The sequence below is a fragment of the Pygoscelis adeliae genome, unplaced genomic scaffold (assembly GCF_000699105.1).
Source record: "Pygoscelis adeliae isolate BGI_AS28 unplaced genomic scaffold, ASM69910v1 Scaffold181, whole genome shotgun sequence".
Lineage (NCBI taxonomy): Eukaryota > Metazoa > Chordata > Aves > Sphenisciformes > Spheniscidae > Pygoscelis > Pygoscelis adeliae.
Window position 1 is genome coordinate 63,149 of NW_008824360.1, and position 19,968 is coordinate 83,116.

At 39.4% G+C, this 19,968-nt stretch overlaps 1 protein-coding gene across 2 annotated transcripts in view; it reads right to left on the bottom strand.

Annotated features, from left to right (window-relative positions):
- Positions 1-14,417, bottom strand: part of ASH1L (ash1 (absent, small, or homeotic)-like (Drosophila)) — a 56,710-nt gene extending 42,293 nt beyond the window's left edge. The window contains exons 1-2 of one of the 2 annotated variants that reach the window (XM_009319776.1): positions 13,931-14,417; positions 5,543-5,606 (exon numbers count right to left, since the gene is read on the bottom strand). In XM_009319776.1, the coding sequence (XP_009318051.1) occupies positions 5,543-5,606; positions 13,931-14,353 (487 nt within the window). In that variant the 5' untranslated portion in view covers positions 14,354-14,417. Of the gene's footprint in view, positions 1-856; positions 5,607-13,930 lie in introns of both variants that reach the window. The other variant, XM_009319775.1, reaches the window with a different exon arrangement.
- Positions 14,418-19,968: the final 5,551 nt, after the last annotated feature.

A 19,968-nucleotide genomic window follows, 5' to 3' on the forward strand; every position in this document is an offset into this window, starting at 1 on the left:
TATAGTTTCTTCAAGTCCTAAATTTCACATTAGATTTTTTTTTTCCCCTTAATATTATGCAAATGACAAAGTTCACAGTTTCAGAGTGGAGGTCTTTTCCTTAAACAGCAACCCTCTGACAGCGTCACTGCAATTTTCTATGTATACAGTCTCAGCTAGTTCTGTTTCAGTTTTGCTTGAGGCTACGTAAGATGAGTTTCCCAACTATGAATAAAGCAGCCATTACAAGGTTTGGTCTCGGGCATTCCCAGCATCATTTAGCAACTGTTCTGAGGTACTGCTAGAGGCCTCAAGTCAGGGATCAAAAGCTATACTGTAGTAGAGATCATCAAAATAACTAAAATGGAGTTACAAAAGAAAAAGGAAACATTTTCTTAAACAGAAAAGTTATTCACAATAGTAGTACCAATAGCTAGTCTGAACCAAATCAACCGAACTTGAAAACAAACAGAAACATGGCTTTTAAAGTATCAAAAATCATGAGAAATTTTAACTCCTTTCTCCAGAAAGTTAAAATTGTAAGGAAAATGAAAAGACCTTTTCATAGGAAAGCTTTCTTAGCATAACTTTATATACTGCTATAACAAAGCAAAAAAATCTGGTGGGAAAAGGTACTTACACGATCCCATAAGCAGCTCTGGAGGAGACACTACATTAGCCTGTACCAAATGCTGCACAGAACAGTGCTTTAACAGAATAGAGACACTCAAGAGCGAAAGCAAGAGTAGTACTGAAATTCAACACAGAAAGATTCCTACAAAGCCAAAGCTATACTCGCCCTCCTTTTCTAGCACGTTTGGTACAACATAAAATAGCAAGACTCATAGGAAAGTACGCACAATTAGAGCTCCCTTACCTGACAGCGGCTGTAGTGCCTTTTCAATAGAAGGCAACGGTTCCTTTCTGAGAGGTCGATTTAGCGAGGTGTCTTGTGCACTGAAGAGTCCAGGGCTGTCAGTTAATTTTTTACGTCCATTGGTGCTGGTAGAGTTTGTGACTCTGCAGCTGCCTATTGCACTTGTGAAAAGATTTGTGTGTTCATCGTTGCTGGCTGGCTCAGAGCTTGGAGTAAATCCCCCCAGGGACAGACCTGGGGAATTTTCTGAACAGTCTATCTGTAGCGGCGTCTGCAATCCCAGTGCTAATGAATTAGACTCCGAAGGCTCTCTCCTGACCCACTGTTCATCTCTGCTTAGCAAACCCTTTGAAGGTGACAGGTGTGGACAAGACATGTGACATCTGTGTTTCTCCTTATGTTTATACCTCTCACCTACAGCCTCCTTCCCAAATCTGTAGCGCTTCAAGGACTCCAGAACTGTTCTAGAAGAGCTGTTAGCCGTTATAGTGTCCATGGAAACCTGCGGTTGTTCAGAAGAACGATGTTCTCTGTGTTTATGGCGATGTCTATGCTTATGTTCGAGCATCCAGCCGTAAGCCATTTCAGGTGGAACACTGGGGTACGTGCTCATTGACAAAAGCGGAGTCCTACTTGTCGTAAGGAAAGCCTCTTGGCGTAAAAGTTTATGCTTCTTCTTGTGATATTTGGTGGGATTGAGAAGCAAATGGCCTGTATGCATGTAGGAAGGTGGTGGCAGGGGGGTAGTAAAAGAAGGAGAAGGTGGAGGAGGATAAAGAGTTGGAGGGTACCTTCCATAATAACCTAAGCCTATGGGAGCAGCTGCAAGGGGAGAAGGAGAATAAGGCATGCCGTAAGAGGGATAGAACCCAGTACTGGAGAGAGGAAAGCTGAGACTATGCATAAAAGGCATTTCTGCCATAGCCTCCCGCATTTTTGGAGGCCTGCCTCTCTTCTTCTTTAAATCGGGTTTTCTAATGTAGTGCAAAGGATCTAAAGGAAAAGTAGGATGGGTATAGAAACTATTGAAATTTATCCTAAAAATGGTAGGCAGTAAATCTCGGGGTATAAAATGGTGACTTCTGTGGGTTATTCTAATTTCACTTAATCGACTTATTAATTCTTCTAATTCGGCAAGGAAATCTGGGTCCTGCCTACCTCGAAGTTGAGGATACTTCTTTTTCCTTTTTCGCTTCTGTCTCTTCATTTTGTCATAACTAAGGTAATCGTGACTGCGGCGCTTACATTTGTGTTTATGCTTTTCTTTCAGATTACTTAAAACGGTGGAAGTTTCGGGTGGAATAAGGGAAACGTGATCAAACGAATGCCTTTTCTTCTTTTGTCCACAAAACTTTTCCGCTCGATCTGAAGTACTGTTATTATCTGTTCCTATTCCACTGTCACTGGGAATCGTCTCATCGCTGTGAGACTCACTTACTGGGGAAGGAGTGGCTTCTTTCAGCGATGTCAGCTCACTCAAGTGAGAAGGAGAGTTTGGCAACAACGTAGGTGGAGATAATCTCCTCCTTCCCTTAGCAGCTTTTTTCATCGCAAGTGTCTGAACAACACCTCCTTGTCTGGAGTGTATGTGTAAATACGGCACTGAGCTGGGCTCAATAAATCCTGCATCACTGCTGACAGGGCTCTGTCCCCCACTCACTGCAGATGACTGGGAGCAAACTGGAGATGGAAGAATCTCGGAATTATTAGCTGTTGAAGGCAGCAAATGGGGAAGTACTTGTCCTAATGACGTACCAGGAGCTTGTTGAGCAGACTTCTCAAGAACTGTCAAACTGGCAGAACTGCTAGTTAAAATACCATTCAGGACAGCTTTAGGTTTCCTTCCTCTCCTTTTTCCTATATAAATTGTTCCTTTCTTGCTGACATTTATTTGCTGGCCTAATTTTGAACCAAATGTGGCAGCAAGAGTTGACACTGTATTGTGGAGTTTAGATTGCACTTTCCCTTTGTTATTTGGTTCCACTGTACTAGACAGAATCTGATTCAAAAGTTTCTTTCGCTTCAGAGTTTTCATTTTATTTATTTTTCGAATAATTGTTTTCATTAACTGTCCATTATTTCTCTTGGCAACTTTTCTGTCTGAGTCTACTTCCAAACCAGTCATGCTACAAATATTAGGTTTTTGGACTTCTTCTGGCCCTCGGAGCTGGTCCTTCCTCTCAAAAAAATCCCCACTTCGATGTTGATCGCTTTCAGACTCTATCTTGCTTGAGTTATCTGTTCCAACAAAAGGTGCCACAGAAAGAATAGGTGGCTTCATTTTAATTGATGACCTGATCTGTCTTTTAGGCCTCCCTCTCTTTTTAGGAAAAGGTTGTCCTGATAAGCTCTGTTTTAGGGAGGGAATTTCTACTTCAGGCTGCAAAATTGGAGGTTCTTGCTCTTCTTTTGACTGCACTGAAAAGACTTTTGATGCTGGGATCTTCAGAGTTCTTTTGGGGGGACCTTCGAGCTCTGGCATCTCCTTGGATTTAGGTCTTCCTCTTTTGGGTTTATACATGTCAGGTAAGAAATCATCTGACATACACAAACTAGAGGGTTGTTTGTGAGTACTGTAGAACTTTTGAGTTTGCTTGTCAGTCTCAGCTAACAGTGCAAGAGACTGTCCATTAGCTTCATTCAGTTTTGGCAACTGATGTTTGACAAATTCATGCTCCACAAATGAAGACGATCCTATGTTTTTCAAGAATTTGGCCTGCTCCAAATTACTGCTTGATAGTGCACTGTATGAAATGTTTTTAAAAAGTTCTGACCTTTCTAGTTCTAGACCCTTTGGAGGTCGACATGTGTTTCTTGACACCACTTTAGTCCATCGTGGTTTCCTTCCTTTTCTTTTCTTTAAAGGTTTTGATTGCTGAGTAGTGGTCAGATTTTTTGCTCCTTGGCAGGATTTATCTGATGCAGCTAACGCACCAATCTTTAGGAACTGCTTGCTACTAAACAAGCTTGTAAAACTAACTACTGAAGGGGTGACAGTAGCATGAATGCTTGTTTCAGCTGCCAAAATAGGCTTTTTCCCTGTAGAAGTACTAGTTCTTGAAGTTTCTACATAAGTAGCTTTTGAATCATTTAAATCTTTATCAGCACCTTTAAAATCAGTGCTCAGAGTATGGTTCAATGCTCTGTTTATATTCAGAAGTGTACTGTCAGAAGAAAACTGAGTTTTGCCAATCTGATCTGAAATACCTTCTAAGAGATCTGCTGTGGAACTTAAATGCAATGGGTTAGACGCTAACTGTGAAGATGTTGTTGAGAGGCTCCTGTTTAAGGTGGTAACAGACACTGTGGGTGAAGGTGATGGGAGATTTCCCTCTCCTACTGCACTAAATGGGGACTTCGCTGTCGATACGTCTGAAGCACCTCCTGTTCTGAAGTCCGGGGAAGTGCAATATACTGGAGGCTGTTTTTCATGCTTAGATGTTTCATAAATCCCTTTTTCACTGGTTGAATAACCATCCTGTGGAACGCAGATTCCTTCATTAAACACCTCTTTGCCTACATCAGCGATTTCTTTCCGAATTGAAAATTTTTCCAAGATACTTTCTTTATTCTGTCTCATAATATGCTTCTCAAACGTTTTGCTAGTAGTATTTTCCTTCAGTAAATCTGTAGTCTCATGGCTTTCAAGGCTACTGAGGTTTGAATTGCAAGGAAGCTTAAAGGGCTCCGAGGCAGGCATAAGAGAGTCTGCTTTCAGAGTTCCAGAGTCCTTGTTAACCAAACCAACTGGACTGCCGATACCTGTTGGCTTCTTTCCAGAGTCCTTGCTAACCAATCCGACCGGACTGCTAATTCCTGGCATCTTCCTTCCAGAGTCCTTGTTAACTGGTCCCATTGGGCTGCCAATCCCTGGTGTCTTTCTTCCAGAGTCTTTGTTAGTCAGAACTGTCGTATTGCCAGTCCCTGGCACCTTTCTCCCAGAATCCTTGTTAACCAATCCTGCAGGACTATTTATTCCCAACAACTTCTTCCCAGTATCCTTGTTAATCAACCCTGCTGGAGTGCCAATCCCTACTGGCTTCTTGACAGACTCCTTATTAGTCAATCCAGTTGGAGTGCTGATACCTGGAAGTTTCCTCCCAACATCTTTGCTGATTAATCCAACTGCAGAGCTGGTCACTAGCTGTTTCTTTCCAGAGTCCTTGTTAACTAACCCAGTTGGAGTGCTGATTCCTGGTGGCCTCTTTCCAGAGTCCTTGTTAACCAATCCAATTAATGGGCCAATCCCTTGTGGCTTCTTCCCAGAGTCCTTGTTAACCAATATGGCTGCACTACCAATCCCTAATGGCTTCTTCCCTGAGTCCTTGTTAAGCAATCCAACAGCAATACCAGATCCTGGCAACTTCTTCACTAAATCTTTATTAACTAACCCACTTGCAGTTATGGTTCCTGGTAGCTTCTTCCCACAGTCTTTAACCAAGCCAGACGCAGTTCCATTTCCAGGCTTCTTCTGTTTTGTTTTGGAAGACTTTGAAGGAGGACAGGTTGCAATAAGTTGAGCCAATTTTTCTGTTACAGTTGTTGCTCCGTTAATTTGTGTTCTATCCTTTAAGTCAGAATTATGGCTACTGATAAGAGTCGGAGGAGATGACTTTATATAATCTGTCATTTCAGAGTGCAAGGGGGTAACTTTCTTAGATAAAGGATTTGTTTCTACTTGTATACCTTCTTCCACATGTAATTCAACTGTTGCAACTTCTCCAGCTTTCTTGTACGACTTTGAAGGGTCCTAGAAGTTATTAAAAAAAAAAAATCTTTAGGAACAGAGCACAAAGACTCTCTCTGAGTAACACAGTATCTTTTTATGGCGAGATGCTTAATACCTGCTTTTGATAATAGGGTATCTATATAAACACACACTTCCTGATCCTATTAATGTTAAAGCAAATATATTTCAGTGGACATGTTAAGGCTTTTCTGATGTTAAGGAAACCCAAACTCACTCCCAGTCCTCAAATGTACACCATTTAATCTGTCACCCAATTATAAACATTCTCAAAAAATACTGTTAATGTTTATTAAAAAACCCCGTTAACAATAATGTTCTGGGCTAACTATTTATAGTGTGATAGCACTTGAAGACCTCACATGCTACTGAGAAGCAGTTGAGCAATGCACTGCAAGGGCAGGCATTGTGTAAACCTGTCCATGCACAGCTCTATCAGTGTTTCTCAGTCTTGTCCCATGATACCCTCAACCACTGTGGTAACAGGTTCTCCTCACAGCAGACTGCTGATAGTATTAAAATAAGTCAAATTATTCTGTTGTTTGTATGGGGTGGAGGGACAACGACATACAACACACACGGAGTAAACAAAACTTGCAAAGTTATTTTCAGTTCTGACCTAACCAAATTTGAAATTTATTCTGCAAAGGTTAAAAAAAAAAATTGCAATACCCATTAACTCAATAAATCCTACTAGGAACACCTCAATAAATTAATCTTTTATTTTGGAAGGACATTCTTCTTTACATACAGTGCCCAACAGATCCCTGAAATGCATGGAATACATTCACTCCAAGCAGGGGCTAATGGAAGACTCTGATCCCTTATGAGATAATTACGTATACACACAATTTGAAAACCTTCTGGGATCTACTATCTCAAACATTAAATAAAGAGTGAAAGGCATCAATGCCACACCTATTCATCCCTCTGCAATAAAAATGAATAAGACAATTGCATAGTACTTACTGTACTTGATTACAGTTAACATTACATTGATCACGTTCATGGCTGGCCAATATCTAATTATGCTGAAGAAAGATACAGCCTGGATTCCTTTGAAACCATTTGATAAACAGCAAACTTTGGTGCTGATCACGAACGAAGTATTTGTTCAGTAAGCTACACCAGCACGACTTAAGCGGAAGACTGCAAGCTGGATTCAGTCTGACAATTGCCTAGAGATGGGAAGTAGCTGCTTGGGTAATGTGCTGCCTGAGCTGTCAGAGCCTCTGCAGTACATAAACAGGCACTCCAAATCCTAGGCTGCTGCCTTTCTGCCGGGATGGAGCAAGAGGTGTGTTTCTTTCTGGCACATACAGGCCTGGCACTTACGTGGAAACTACTGGGTCAGCACGACACACGACACGACTCCAAACATGGAATCCAACCACTTCAGCCCACACTCTTGGACATACTTGGGGTAGACTGTGAGTGCTAGAGATCTTAACTAAATAGTATCAAAGCAGTCTTTCTCATCAACCTGAATGACTACCTTCATAGAGTTACCTCCTCTTTTCTGTGGTCTTAAATTTTGAAAAGAACTTTGGAACAAAATTTTAATCCTCTTTGTTCAGTGGACTTAAGACACATTTGAAAAATTCACCTAAATACTGACTTGGGAATTCAACTGTCCCTTCCTGTGTTTGTCGAGCCACCTGTGTATACACTCTCTTCCTCCTTTCTTCTCCCTCTCCTGTGTAGTCTGCTACCCTACTAGATAGCTTCTGTTGTATTCTCATACTCTACCATTTCCAGGTATCGAATGCCTCTTGTCAGGCTACACCTTTTCCTATCCTCTGTTTCCAGACAAAGAGCTTGGAAGTTTTATTAGGTATTTAAATAAAATAAATAAATAAGAAAACCCTTCCAAACACTAGCTTTGATCTAAATAAGATGCCAGGATTTTGAAAACATGACTTTAGCATCAAACAAAGATTCTTTGAAAGCTGAAGGCATTTGCCCTGGAAAGTTTCCTTCTCATCTAGGGTGAGTGAATTTTCCAAGCACACTGAAAATTATTTCAAAGAACATGAAAAACAAACCAAGAAACTGCTATTGAGATGACAGACAAGAAGTAAAAAAAAGTTTGTAATTTTCTCAGCATTTTTAAAAACAAAAATTTTATATGGGAAATTATTTTCATTGTTTTCCATAAAGCCACTTAATAATCAGTATGATTAACAGAAACAGTTTATTTTTTGAGGGGTGGTGGTGGTGTGGTTTTTTTTCAAGGAAAAAATTTCATCTGATAACAGTTAATAGAGGCATCTTGATCAAAATACCTAACCTTCTTCAGAGAAGGTTGCACTAATCTGGCTGCTGCAGTAGCTGCAAAAACATTAAAAAAACCCCCAAGAAGCATAGAGTCTGAGTTCCTTCTTGCAATTCTGCATTATTAAAAATTTCAAGTTTTCTGTTAAAGTGAATGGGAGGTATTGCTACCACTAAGGAGTATCATACAGGAAGAATAAGACTATTGTAAACAGATGATAAAAATTAAACTTAAGCAGTGCACAGCCATGAACTTCAGGAATAACAAGGACATTTTCTGTATGGAAGCCAACAATGGAATAAAAGAATTTGAATACACTGCTCATGTACTGAGAAAATCAAGTAAATCTCTCAGCTTAAGCCAGCATCAGTACAACTCTACCAGCACCAGTCACAGCATGTGGTGGTACACACCAACTCTAAGTATTTTTAAGAAAGTTATCTAAAAGCTAGTGAAACCCCATATGTCTCAGACTAGCCTCGATCACTGCCTGTTTCTTTACTAGGTCCACACTAAAATCCTTGATGTACCAGAAGCTAAATTTCACTAGCTGTTATGATCACTGCCCTACCAGCCCAAATTTGTTTCCAGAAAGTAAACAAGATTTCACAATAACAGTGATATGTCACTGTTCAAAGTTCTCCTCTTGGGGGAGGGTGGCCACGAGCATCGGTTGGGGTCGGATGTCTCCGAACCTGCTGCAGTAGTCGAACAAAACCCACCAGTCGTATTGGTTACTGGTTTTAAAGCTGTGGTGTAAAACAGACTGTGGTCTATGGAGAATAGTTTGGCACTTAGCCCAGCTTTTCTGTGGCAGCTGCAATCTTATGTAAATTATGCTGGAGCATCACATTTCAAGAACTTCCCCCCCAACTTAGCCACCCTCATACTCACAAAACGTACAGCTGGGAGGCGGGGAGCAGCCATGATACGTCCTACTGCACTGGAGACAAAAAAGGTACCACGCTTTCCTGAAATAACTTCTATTGCGCAAAGAATCACTCCATTAGATGGGAAGGAGAGATCTGAAGTCCAAAACATGTTACAGAGTGCTTTCAGTGAGTACAGCACTTCAAAGCTTCAGCGGCTGGCGTGGCCACGTTCACACGCAGCTCTACAAATGTGTATCTAGTCTCCTGTTGTCATTTTGCTCCTGGTGCTGGAAGCTGGCCTTACATACAGTGCATTTAGCATTTCACTTTTATGGGTCCATGGAGCAGAGGGCCCTACTTCACTGTCTGACTTGAACAAATGCACAGTTTTATACCAGAGAAAGCGTAAAGTCATATTCTAGTGCAGATAGTTTTGTGAGGACTACTAACAAATCACTCACAGAAAAAAACCAAAAAACCGCTAACATCTTGTAGGTGTTTCATCCATCTAACTCACCTCATACGTCTGCAGACAAGCACATACTTCAAGCTTCTTCACTGATACCTTTATGTTGCAACACAAGTTGACTATGTCACATAAAAGTCTAAAACAGTTCTTCTTGGACTACATGCATTTTCAGACAAGAGTTCTAGACCTATTCTACGTTACTCTGGCTTTCAGATGGTAGGCTTCATCTAGGTGCAAAGCTGTTAAAAAGGTCTAGATTACATTACATTAAAAATCATTTTGTGCTTTAAAAACGAAAACACTTATTCCTGTGCAATCTTTAGCTACAACTGTCTGGCTTAAAACTCTATCCAACAAAAGAATTGCCCAAAGCAACTACATAAAACATGGAAGTTTTAATAAAATTGGTATTATTGTTAATTTTGCACTGAGCTGACTTTAGAATTTTAAATCTCTTATGTGGACATACGGTTTCTAGACTTGCATCGTTAATTTGAAGAATAAAAATTCCAGGTTCTTTTGACATAAACTATTAACAGGTTATAAGCAATCATTCCAGAATCATGACAGGCACCAACAGCAAAAAATTGGCTTTACTTCTAAAAAAGGCATTCGTTGTTACACTACAGCATGATCTCAGGGTTTATTATTACCAGATTATTATTTACTGTTATAATTATTGGTACTTATTTGCAAAAAGCTTAAGAGTAGACAATCTTTCACAAGAGCAAGGATATCTTCTATCAAGTCCGGTGTAAAATTCACAGTTCTCACACTAGAACCAATAGGAAACGCAAGATAGTCTCAGCTTCCAAAAGCTGAAATAGTTAGAATAAAACAGACTGGTATTAAATTTTTTTTTGTTAATTCTCTTGAGAACTACCAGCAAGCAATAAGGATTTTTAGATGTACATATACACACACAAACACAGAGATTTACCCATTACTACTTTAGCTGTTGTACTTCTGGCCAATGCACAGGCTATAGTTCAAATAAACATTCTGAAGAATCACAGAAATTGCTTGTGTAGTTGTGGCATCAGTATATTCTACACAAGTTCCCCAAATAATGAGTGAAAGTGTGTTTGCTGTTTATTTTTCACCACCAAGACTTTTTAGACTTTTCTAAAAGCAAGTTTTAGCTAACTACCAGGAAAAAAATGACTTTGTGCATGTGGTCTAAGACAAAAACTTATGTCCCAGATCCTGCAGAAAATATTCTTGAGCTACTCAAAAAGAAAACAAAACACTTCCTTAGCTTTGTTACTTTTTTGCTTGAAAATTTTCAGTTAATGGCTGTGATTTCATCAGCAAACTTTCCTGTAGAGCTTCCCTACATAACCAAGGGCAATAGAAAGAACTACAGAACACTGCACTCAGCAGTTTTACAAAGAAATAAGGAGATGGAGCAAAAGGGCATGTTCCAACTTGCTTCACTGTTTTACCATGACTATTTTAGAATTACAGCAGGCTGTTACGATCACTTCTTGCCTTCCTATTTTCTAAGACTTTAGTAACGCAACTTTGCTATGTCATTGGCTACGTTTACCTTGCACGCATAGGGAAACCGTTCATACACCTCTTGTGCTGAAACTAACAAGCAAAATTTATATTTATGTCTAAGGCTCAGGTTTTCAGGCTTAGCAAAGGTACACTAGCCATACAGCAATGTCTATCTGCCACAGGCCACTTTTCCGAAAGAAAGAAATCCAAGTCTCATGTTCAGTGTCAAAAAGCAAATTGAATACTGTTGTGCTATTACAGTAACTTCTGATTTTGTTTCTCTTAACACCTGGGAATCTTAGCCATTTCTAGGTCTCTCTTTTCTGTTTTATGATTTTCTCTTCAGAAGACCATTAGCTTTTTTTTGTCTACACATTTCTGGAGGACAAACTGTAAATATACAATTTACCCACTTCACCTAACCCACTCATCTTTCAGAATGGAGATAAACCCTCTACTAACATAACTGAAGACACTGCCCAAGTTTTTAAGAGTCCTTTCAGCAGTAAGCTTGAGAAAGAAGCATAGCTGTCATAGATGGGAGTGCAAAGTATTTTCCTGCTATTTTAATTTTTACACTGGTATTCCCAGGAGAAGATATCCACTTCTCTTTGCGTCTTAGTGGTTAACTGAGTATACTGCAAGTGCTAAATTTCCATTCAAATTCTTTATTCCTCCTTTAAAAGTATAGAGTGTTCAGTTTCAGAGCTCAAAGTATTGCCACACCTTGCTCCGAATTGGTCATATATTCACTTTTTTCCCCCTCCTCTCCATTGAAAGGGAAGATTAAGGGATCGCTTTCATTTTCTGAAGTGTAATTTGCAGTGCTAAAACTTGCTTTATTTCATTGCAGTAAGAAAAAAAAAATCCCTCAGATAACAAATTCAGAACATGCAATGGTTTTAAACCATGTTTACCATTTGTTTCTAGAAAGACACTTTTTAATCACACTTGCTAGAAATCAGTAGAATGCTGTAAACCATCATTTCTAACAATCCAAAGTGTCAGAATGGCAGCAGGGAACATACAGAGTTAAACAACTTGAAAACCATTTCAGTACAACTTGAGAGAGAGCAGAGTATCTGAAGTGATTTATCATTAGTCAGGGATTTGAAACTATTTTAGGTAATGCAAATTTAATGCAACAGATCTGCGCTTCTCTACACTACGTGTTTAGGTTGTTCACCAGACAAGGAGCAGGAGTAACTCCACTTAGAATAGCTGGAATTAAAAAGTGATATAGTATCAATGATATCGTATATAATATCCATAATATTTAATAATATCACTAATATTTGTTTTCCAACCTTCTAATTTCCATTTGAAATATTATGGATCTCGAAGAAAAACCTAGCATATAAACAAAGATGTCAAGAATGAAGAATCCATGCTGTCACCATATGAGTTTAAATATTAATTATTCTCCCTGGTAAAAATTCCTAGCACATGATCTCTTGATGCACTGGGAAAGTTTCCATACTTAATGGCTCTCTTTGCTAGTAAGAGATTTTCAGTTGCAAGTACCACCTCAATTCGGACATCAAGAGAGATCAATGACTGCATATTCCAGATTGGCCCAATACTCAACTCATCGCAACATAGTCTTGTTAAAAAAAAAAAGAAAAAAAAAAAGAAAGAAAAAGAAAGTCATCAGTATAATGACAAATTGTGATCTACTCTTCCAAATTTTTTCAGGATGAAGTTAGAGAAATCATTAGAAATAATAAGCTTGTTCTGAAATGGAAGAATGTAAAATAAAGGCCATAGCCAAAGTTTTAAGTTAGGTAATGTACCACTTGAGAATTTCTTGTTTGATAGGCTGAGGAAAAATGCCTTTCTGTTTATAATGGAGAAAAAAAAAAAACCCAATGCAGTTGCATGGTAGAGTCTAGAAAAAGCAATTTTAGTCATTACTCGTAACATACAGCACACTTGTTCTTTCCAGGCATAATTTATTATTTCTCTTTGAAGATACTCTTCCTCAAGGAAAACTTAAGTCTGGGTATGCCAGGGGAAGAAAAAGGTTTGGGTATGTCAGACAGACATCGTCGCAGTACAAGATAAAGGAATTTTCCTTCCCTTTGGGTAGGCTCTACCTTACGAGATATGCCAGGACAGACTTATGCAGGTAGCCTTATGAACAGGACACAGGCTAGAGAAGTGAAAAATCTTGGGAACCTTTGAAACAGGATCCCCATGAACAAGCAACCCACGCGAAGAAAGGACTCTTCCAGGGACTTGTATTCTATCGCTGAATGGCCTGGCGTTGCAAAGTTCAACAAGGCTATGTAAGGAACACGCAAGGAAACTGGGAGAGAGGAATATGCACTCATAAGGAAACACAGATAGGTGCAAGAAAAATGGGAGCGTAGGGAAAAACTTCAGCTTTAAATCAGTAGGCATGTACTTAAAAGGATACAGATTGTGGAGGGTATATTCTAACATTTTATTAGTTAGCAAAACTTTTACGTATATTGGAAAAAAGAGCATGCTGCAACAAAACACTTCTAAAATTTAGCATCTATGCATCTACATTTATAATTCTTGCCATTTACCCTATCTTCCCTATCTGTTATTGCTACTCCTACTTGTTACATCATGCAGATCATAAATACAAGACATCCTCAAGGCAGGGCTATCTCCTTACATTTGGAAAATACCTGGCACATCTCTCAAGCCACTGCATTTATATGCAGTTTACCATTGGGCTGTTTTCTAACATATCTGGAAAAGTACTTTTTTACTTTTTAGATGATACGTTCATTGCAGAGTGTCAGTTAAGACACACAGCAAAAACAATGGTTCTAACAGGTAAGAAAAAAATATAAATCCAAATACTAGAGAGAAGCACAGCAAATACACAGCCCTGTCTAAATAGAGACAAGACCCCCTACTTCGTTCTATACAAGAGACTAAAAATTAGGCTATTACTTTTCAGAAATTTACCTATGATGTCCACTTCAAGTTAACACGGGAATTATCTTTCACTACCGCTAAGAAAACCAATGTTGGCAAGCTGTGAAAGAGCAAAAGCATTTTTTCCTGTCGATGGAAATTAAATCAAACCATTTCTAACTTCAGAATCTTCAATATCAGAGGTTACATGGAAAAACAGTTAGTAGAAGATGATCGTGCAGAGATGCCAGAAACTTTTAAATACAGTTAATTTACTATGACTTGCAAAACTCTACACAAACACATTACTCACTTGTTTTGAAGGACAGTGCTCATTCTTCTCATCTGTCATCTTCCCACTCTTTGGTGCCCTTCTTGGTTGCTTGATGCTGGTTTTTATAGCAGGCCGGCACACATAATTCTCAAGGTTCTTGGGAGGCTTTTTCGTTCTCTTTGCTTGAAGACCAATCTTCAGTTTTAAGTTTCCCTCTGAAAAGTTTGTTTCTTTCACTGAAAACTGTTGCTGTGCCTCAGTCAGAGCCTCATTCTTCCCATTCTCAGCACTGTTCCCCTCCCGATTCTTCTTCTTACTGTCGTCTTCTTCCTTGGTGCAACTTTCTAGCTCTACTTCTCCTTTTCCCACCAACGTGCCAATGTTTACCACAGAGGGGCTTTTCCCAGAAAACCCTTCAGAATCAGAACCCAAGCCTAACATAGCAGTATTCCGAGGGTCCATCACAGGCGGAATATATGCCTTCGGGTAATTTTAGGGAAGATTTACAGAGATATGTTCCACAGAAGATCTGTTCTACTACTGGCAGCCAGCATCTTTGACTCTGAAGAAGAAAAAGAAAGACAGAAGTAAACTTCAATTTTCTAGCAGAAATAAAAGGAATATTAAAAACAATTAGAAAGCAAACAATCATATCTCAGACAAGCACGATTAAGCAGCTGATGTTTCAAAACACCAACCCTTCCCGTAACCTACTACAAATACACCATTTATCTGTGAAACCACTTTTAGACGATAGATGAAAATCAAAAGTATGTGACTATTATAATATAACTTCCAGTTCATCCACAGGACACTTCAAATGATGGTTAAGGCTTTTAATATTGATCGTCAAAATAACTTTTCTTATGTAAAAGCAGAGCCCAGCTACTCCTAGTACTGCCGCTCTTAGTCTGGACCCACTGAAACAGTTGCATCCAAGGAATGATGCAGCTAATGAAACCTATGATAAAGCATCCAAAACCCAGAGACAATCCAATTTCAACCATCTGAGCCACTAAGTTGAGCTTAACACCCAAGTATGCACTGGTTTCCAAACATGCCACAAAATCTGCTTTTTAGTTGAGGACTTTCAGGGAGGAAGTTCAGAAAGAAGGATGGGAGAACAGAAAAAACCCCCCCATCAGACAACCCCACCAAATACATTCACACAGCAATTTGTACTTCCTCGAGCATGGGAACAGAAAAGTCCACGCTTCTACTATCAGAGGCACTGTTATGTATATATAATGAACCTATTTATAGTAAGATATTAGAGGGAACTTTTTCATCTTAACTGCCGAGGGAACTTTTTCATCTTAACTGCCGTAAGAACTAAAGCAAAAGTTGATCTGAATCAACTTGCTAATGCAAGGGCTTCAAATCCCTGGCTGGCAGGCTACTTGTGCAGCGTGCCAGCACGGCCTCCCGTGCTTGCACACAGACCACCACAAAGCCATAAGCTGCTGTTTCCCCCACTGCCAAAGAACAAACAAAAGCGGTGTACCCCATTATATTGTTATCCATGGAAACAAAAATCATCACAGAAAGAATCTGCAGAAGATACAAATATGGTATATTGGCAACTATCAAAGAGGACAAATCACAGGTTAAAAAGTTAAACATATGCATTTCAATATGGTCAGATATTTAGAGCATGATGTCAGAGAAAGGACACAAGTAATGTTTACAGAACTGAGGACCTGAAAATCAGCAACACTCAAAAAGACTCTGTGCATAGGATGAACAGGAACTCCTGGTGAAATGTGACAACCACAAGGATATACACAATCTTTGTAGGGTACTGAAAAAGTATCAGGTCTTTTTGACACTGCTGTGGCAACACATTGTCCACATGCCCATCTACCCCATGGGTATGGTACACGGAACCTCTCCAGATCAAACCTACTTAACCTTAACAGCAGCTCGGGAGAGAAGTTCTCCTTTCTCAAGTTCCAGGAGCCAAACCAGAACAATCCAGGTGGACGTATTTGTTTGAGGGGCGTTCTAAGCAGAAAGTGTTTAAATATCTTAATCATTTAAATAGCTTAATCATTTTTGAAAATGAAGTATGTCAGAAGCAGGTCTGAAAAAAATACCAACGTACTGAAAAGAGCATTACAGGAACTAAACCAGCATGATTTTCTGTTCTTATCTTAGAGTAGAATCATAGAGTAGTTTGGGTCAGAAGGGACCTCTAAAGGTCACCTAGTACAACCCCCCTGCCGTGTATCTTCTATACAATTATTAAGGCTAAATTGTGAGGAATGCTATGAAAAGATTTCAACGGTTTCAGTGAACTTCAAAATGAGTTTCAATGGTTTCAAAAAGGTTTCAATGAGCTCAGCAATTATCTATGACATTTGGCCTCCTGGCAGGTCAGCACATGCATACTCGAGCCCATCAGCACATGCCAGGTCCCAAAGCCATATGCCTCTTGTCCAGACAGTAATTAGAAAAACAGCAGTGAGGAGGTGGTATTTTGAGGTGGCTCAGTAAACACAAGCTCTGTATAAAAAGGGGGAAGGATAAGGAATGTGAAAGGTGATACTGGGAGAGGACTAAGGCAATTGCAGTGGATGCAGGTTGGAAGTCAGATGCCAGGATTAGTGGGGACAGAAGAAATGCTGCTGAGAACACAAAATGCAAATAATTAGAAAGCTAGGCTTCATTGGCTACATTCTCAGAGAAAACAAAACTTATTTTCACATGTTCTGTGCACATTATTGAAAGGGATGTCTATCTGCAGCTATGACTTTTCAACTAAGAACATCCTGAAAAATCAAAAACAGTATTATTACTCAGAAGACCAGAGGTAATTAGATAAAATCTCCATTTTATAACTAGAAAAAATGGGTAGAGCAGTGTGACACAGGGGGCTAGAAAGCAAGTCAGTGACAGTTCCTAGTTCAAGGCCCAATGTTCAGTCCATTAGGCTACACTATGTCACCGAAAATGGTCTTTTTCCTACATGCCAATGCACAAAGGAAAACTGGCCAGCAGTAGAATAATTCTAAGCTAATGCATGAATTTTTATTATTCACGTTCAAGAAAAGGAGAAAATCCTACTGGCCATCATGCAGCTCTCAAATCTATGTTCACACAAATGTTTCCTCCTCTAGTGACTATGGTCCAGAATCGCTACAACACTTCAGTCATTTTCTTACAATTAAAATTAATTAATAAGCTTAAAATCTGAAACCAAATTAAATTGAAACAGCACCATCTATACTGCTGTATTTGGCTCCATATTTACTTAATAGCAAGACTTTAAGTAAGTAATTACACTCCTACACTGACCTTAGAAACTGCGAGACCAAGAAAAAGTGCACATTGAGAATTAAAGAACTGTGCTAAAATCTTATTCTGTAATAACACAGAATCAGTAACTATCCTAGAAACAAAGTCACAAAACTGATGGCTCTCATAAACACATAGCAGGTCATTTTATTTATCCATTAATTCCTCTCTACACAGACAACAAAAATGCTAATCCTGGACCTAATAATCATTTTGCCTTGATCACTGTAATCTTCTCTCTGACTCTCCAATTACCCCACTATAATTCATAGAGAATGTGTCTGCCAATTTGATCATTTTCATAACCGTGAACTGATTAGATTTCAATCTCTTTGAATCCCAAGAATGCTTTTTCTTCCCTACCTCATCAAGTTCAAGCTCCCTGTCATTGCCTTCAAGGTGTGCGTAACTGTACCTTGGGTCTTCACTTGTTCCCGTTCCTTAGTGCTTTCTGCTTCACCAGTGACAACCATTACATGTGTTCTTTCCCCCCTCTTTTTTTTTTTTAAGTAACACCATTGCTTTCTCTGTGCGACTCTTCACACTTTGTATGCTCTGCTTGCACCAGTCTACAGGATCTGTACCATTCTTCTTGCAGGTCGTGTCTTAAAATCTCCTCGTGGATGTCAATGCAAATGAGCAGCCAAATGATGACAGCCATAGTTCAGAGGCAGCTGTAAAAGCTTTCATGAATTTACCCTGAAAACTCCAACGATTTGGTACTTTCAAGACCTAAAACTATCATAGTTACCTGTGTGATATAAGGTACATATCTGTTGTCTTTGCTTTCCACATTTTTCTGTTAATTTGCAAGTCTTGTTTTTAATTATACTATAGGCTTCTTCAGGTAAGAAAAACAGACTATGGACTTGCAAAGTACCTGCTTCGATGATACGAATCCCTGAAAGAGATCTTTGCATGTTTCCACTACAAGGACCTTTACCAGAAAAGCACTATATCCATCTGGTGTGCCCAGTAAGATTCATGGGAAATTAAAGCAGTGGAGCCTGATTGTCCATGCCCACAATTATTTTCTAAGCTTGCACACTGTCATTTAACTACACTGCTTCGTAACTTTTAAGACTAGAAAGTACTGCTATAATCAAGCAGCATGGCATTCTACACCAGGCCAAAACGTCTGCTCAGCAATTCCTATCCCACTGCTTACATTTTGCAGACCCACAGCAGGTCTTTCCAAAGCAACATCAACATTTTTTATTTAAAGACTTTTTTTGATGAAAGAAACTGCCATTTCCCTGGGGACTCTATTCTAAGACCTAATCCATATTTTGCAACAACTTTCATCCACGGGATCTTACGCTAACATAAATTTTGCTAGATTAAGAACCATCTAGTATCAAATCGCTATGCAGCCTTACAAATTATGATGAAGACATGTCCTAACCATCTCCCTAAGAAGCAAAACACATCAAACTTCCAGTCTCTCATCCAGTAGATTCTGTAGATCTCAAATCCCTCCTGTAACTGTTCTTCCCCAAAAAGATTAACTAGGGAGCATTTTAACATTCATTTTGACATGTGCTACCTAGAACTAAATGGTGTTCATTAATGATTTTTCTAATGCCATATACACTTTTAATACCTATTATTCATTCTTACTCCCCTGTTGACGCATCCAAAGCCCTTTTTGCCCATCATCTGCTAAGATTCCTGTTCTTCTGATCCCCTGCTTTTCCAGAAAAAAACTACCAAGAGTTGACTTCTACTGTCAGCTCCTAGATATGTTCCCCCCCAAGCAGTATTAAATGATTTTTTTTTCCTCTGTCCAATTTACTAAGTCATCTTCATTTCTGCTACTGCTTTTGTTGACGAAAACATACTGTGATTTTATATTTGGAAGGTGAGTGTTTTTCTTTTGGTTCTTCCCATTGCTTCAGCTCCAGGGGACATTAAAAAAATTCAAATGAGTGTCTGAAATCCCAGAATATTACTAGTAACTCTACAGCCTCCCACAATCCCTCCTCATATTCCTTGTTGTCTTTCTTCTGCTGCGGAAGACAGCTACTACACTCAGTTCTTTCTCAAAAAGAGAATAAAACGTGTCCTAAAAACCCCACTATATTTCTCCACATCACATATCCTAAGCAGCAACACGGAGCACTGGAAGTCACTGAAATAGAAGTTCAAGGACCTTGGATTACCTGTGTGAGTATTTTTTAAATGTTTAGAGATGGAGACACTTGTCAGAAATAAAGTTACTGTTTGCGTTATATGAGATGTCAAATATAATATTTTACAAATAGAATCTGTTAGATGTGGTTTTGTGTCCTCGTTTCAGCTGGGATAGAGTTAATTTCCTTCCCAGTAGCTGGTACAGCGCTGTGTTTTGGATGTAGTGTGAGAATAATGTTGATAACACACCGATGTTTTAGTTGTTGCTGAGCAGTGCTTACACTAGTCAAGGACTGTTCAGCTTCCCATGCTCTGCTGACTGAGCAGGCTGGAGGTGCACAAGGAGCTGGGAGGGGACACAGCCAGGACAGCTGACCCAAACTGGCCAGAGGGACATTCCATCCCATGGGACGTCATGCTCAGTACAGAAACTGGGGGAAAGCTGGCCAGAGGGGGCCGCTGCTCGGGGACTGGCTGGGCATCGGTTGGCGGGTGGTGAGCAATTGCATTGTGCACCACTTGCTTTGCATATTCTATTATTATTATTATAATATTTCAATTATTAAACCGTTCTTATCTCAACCCACGAGTTTTCTCACTTTTACTCTTCGATTCTCTCCCCCATTCCCCTGTGGGGGGGGGAGAGT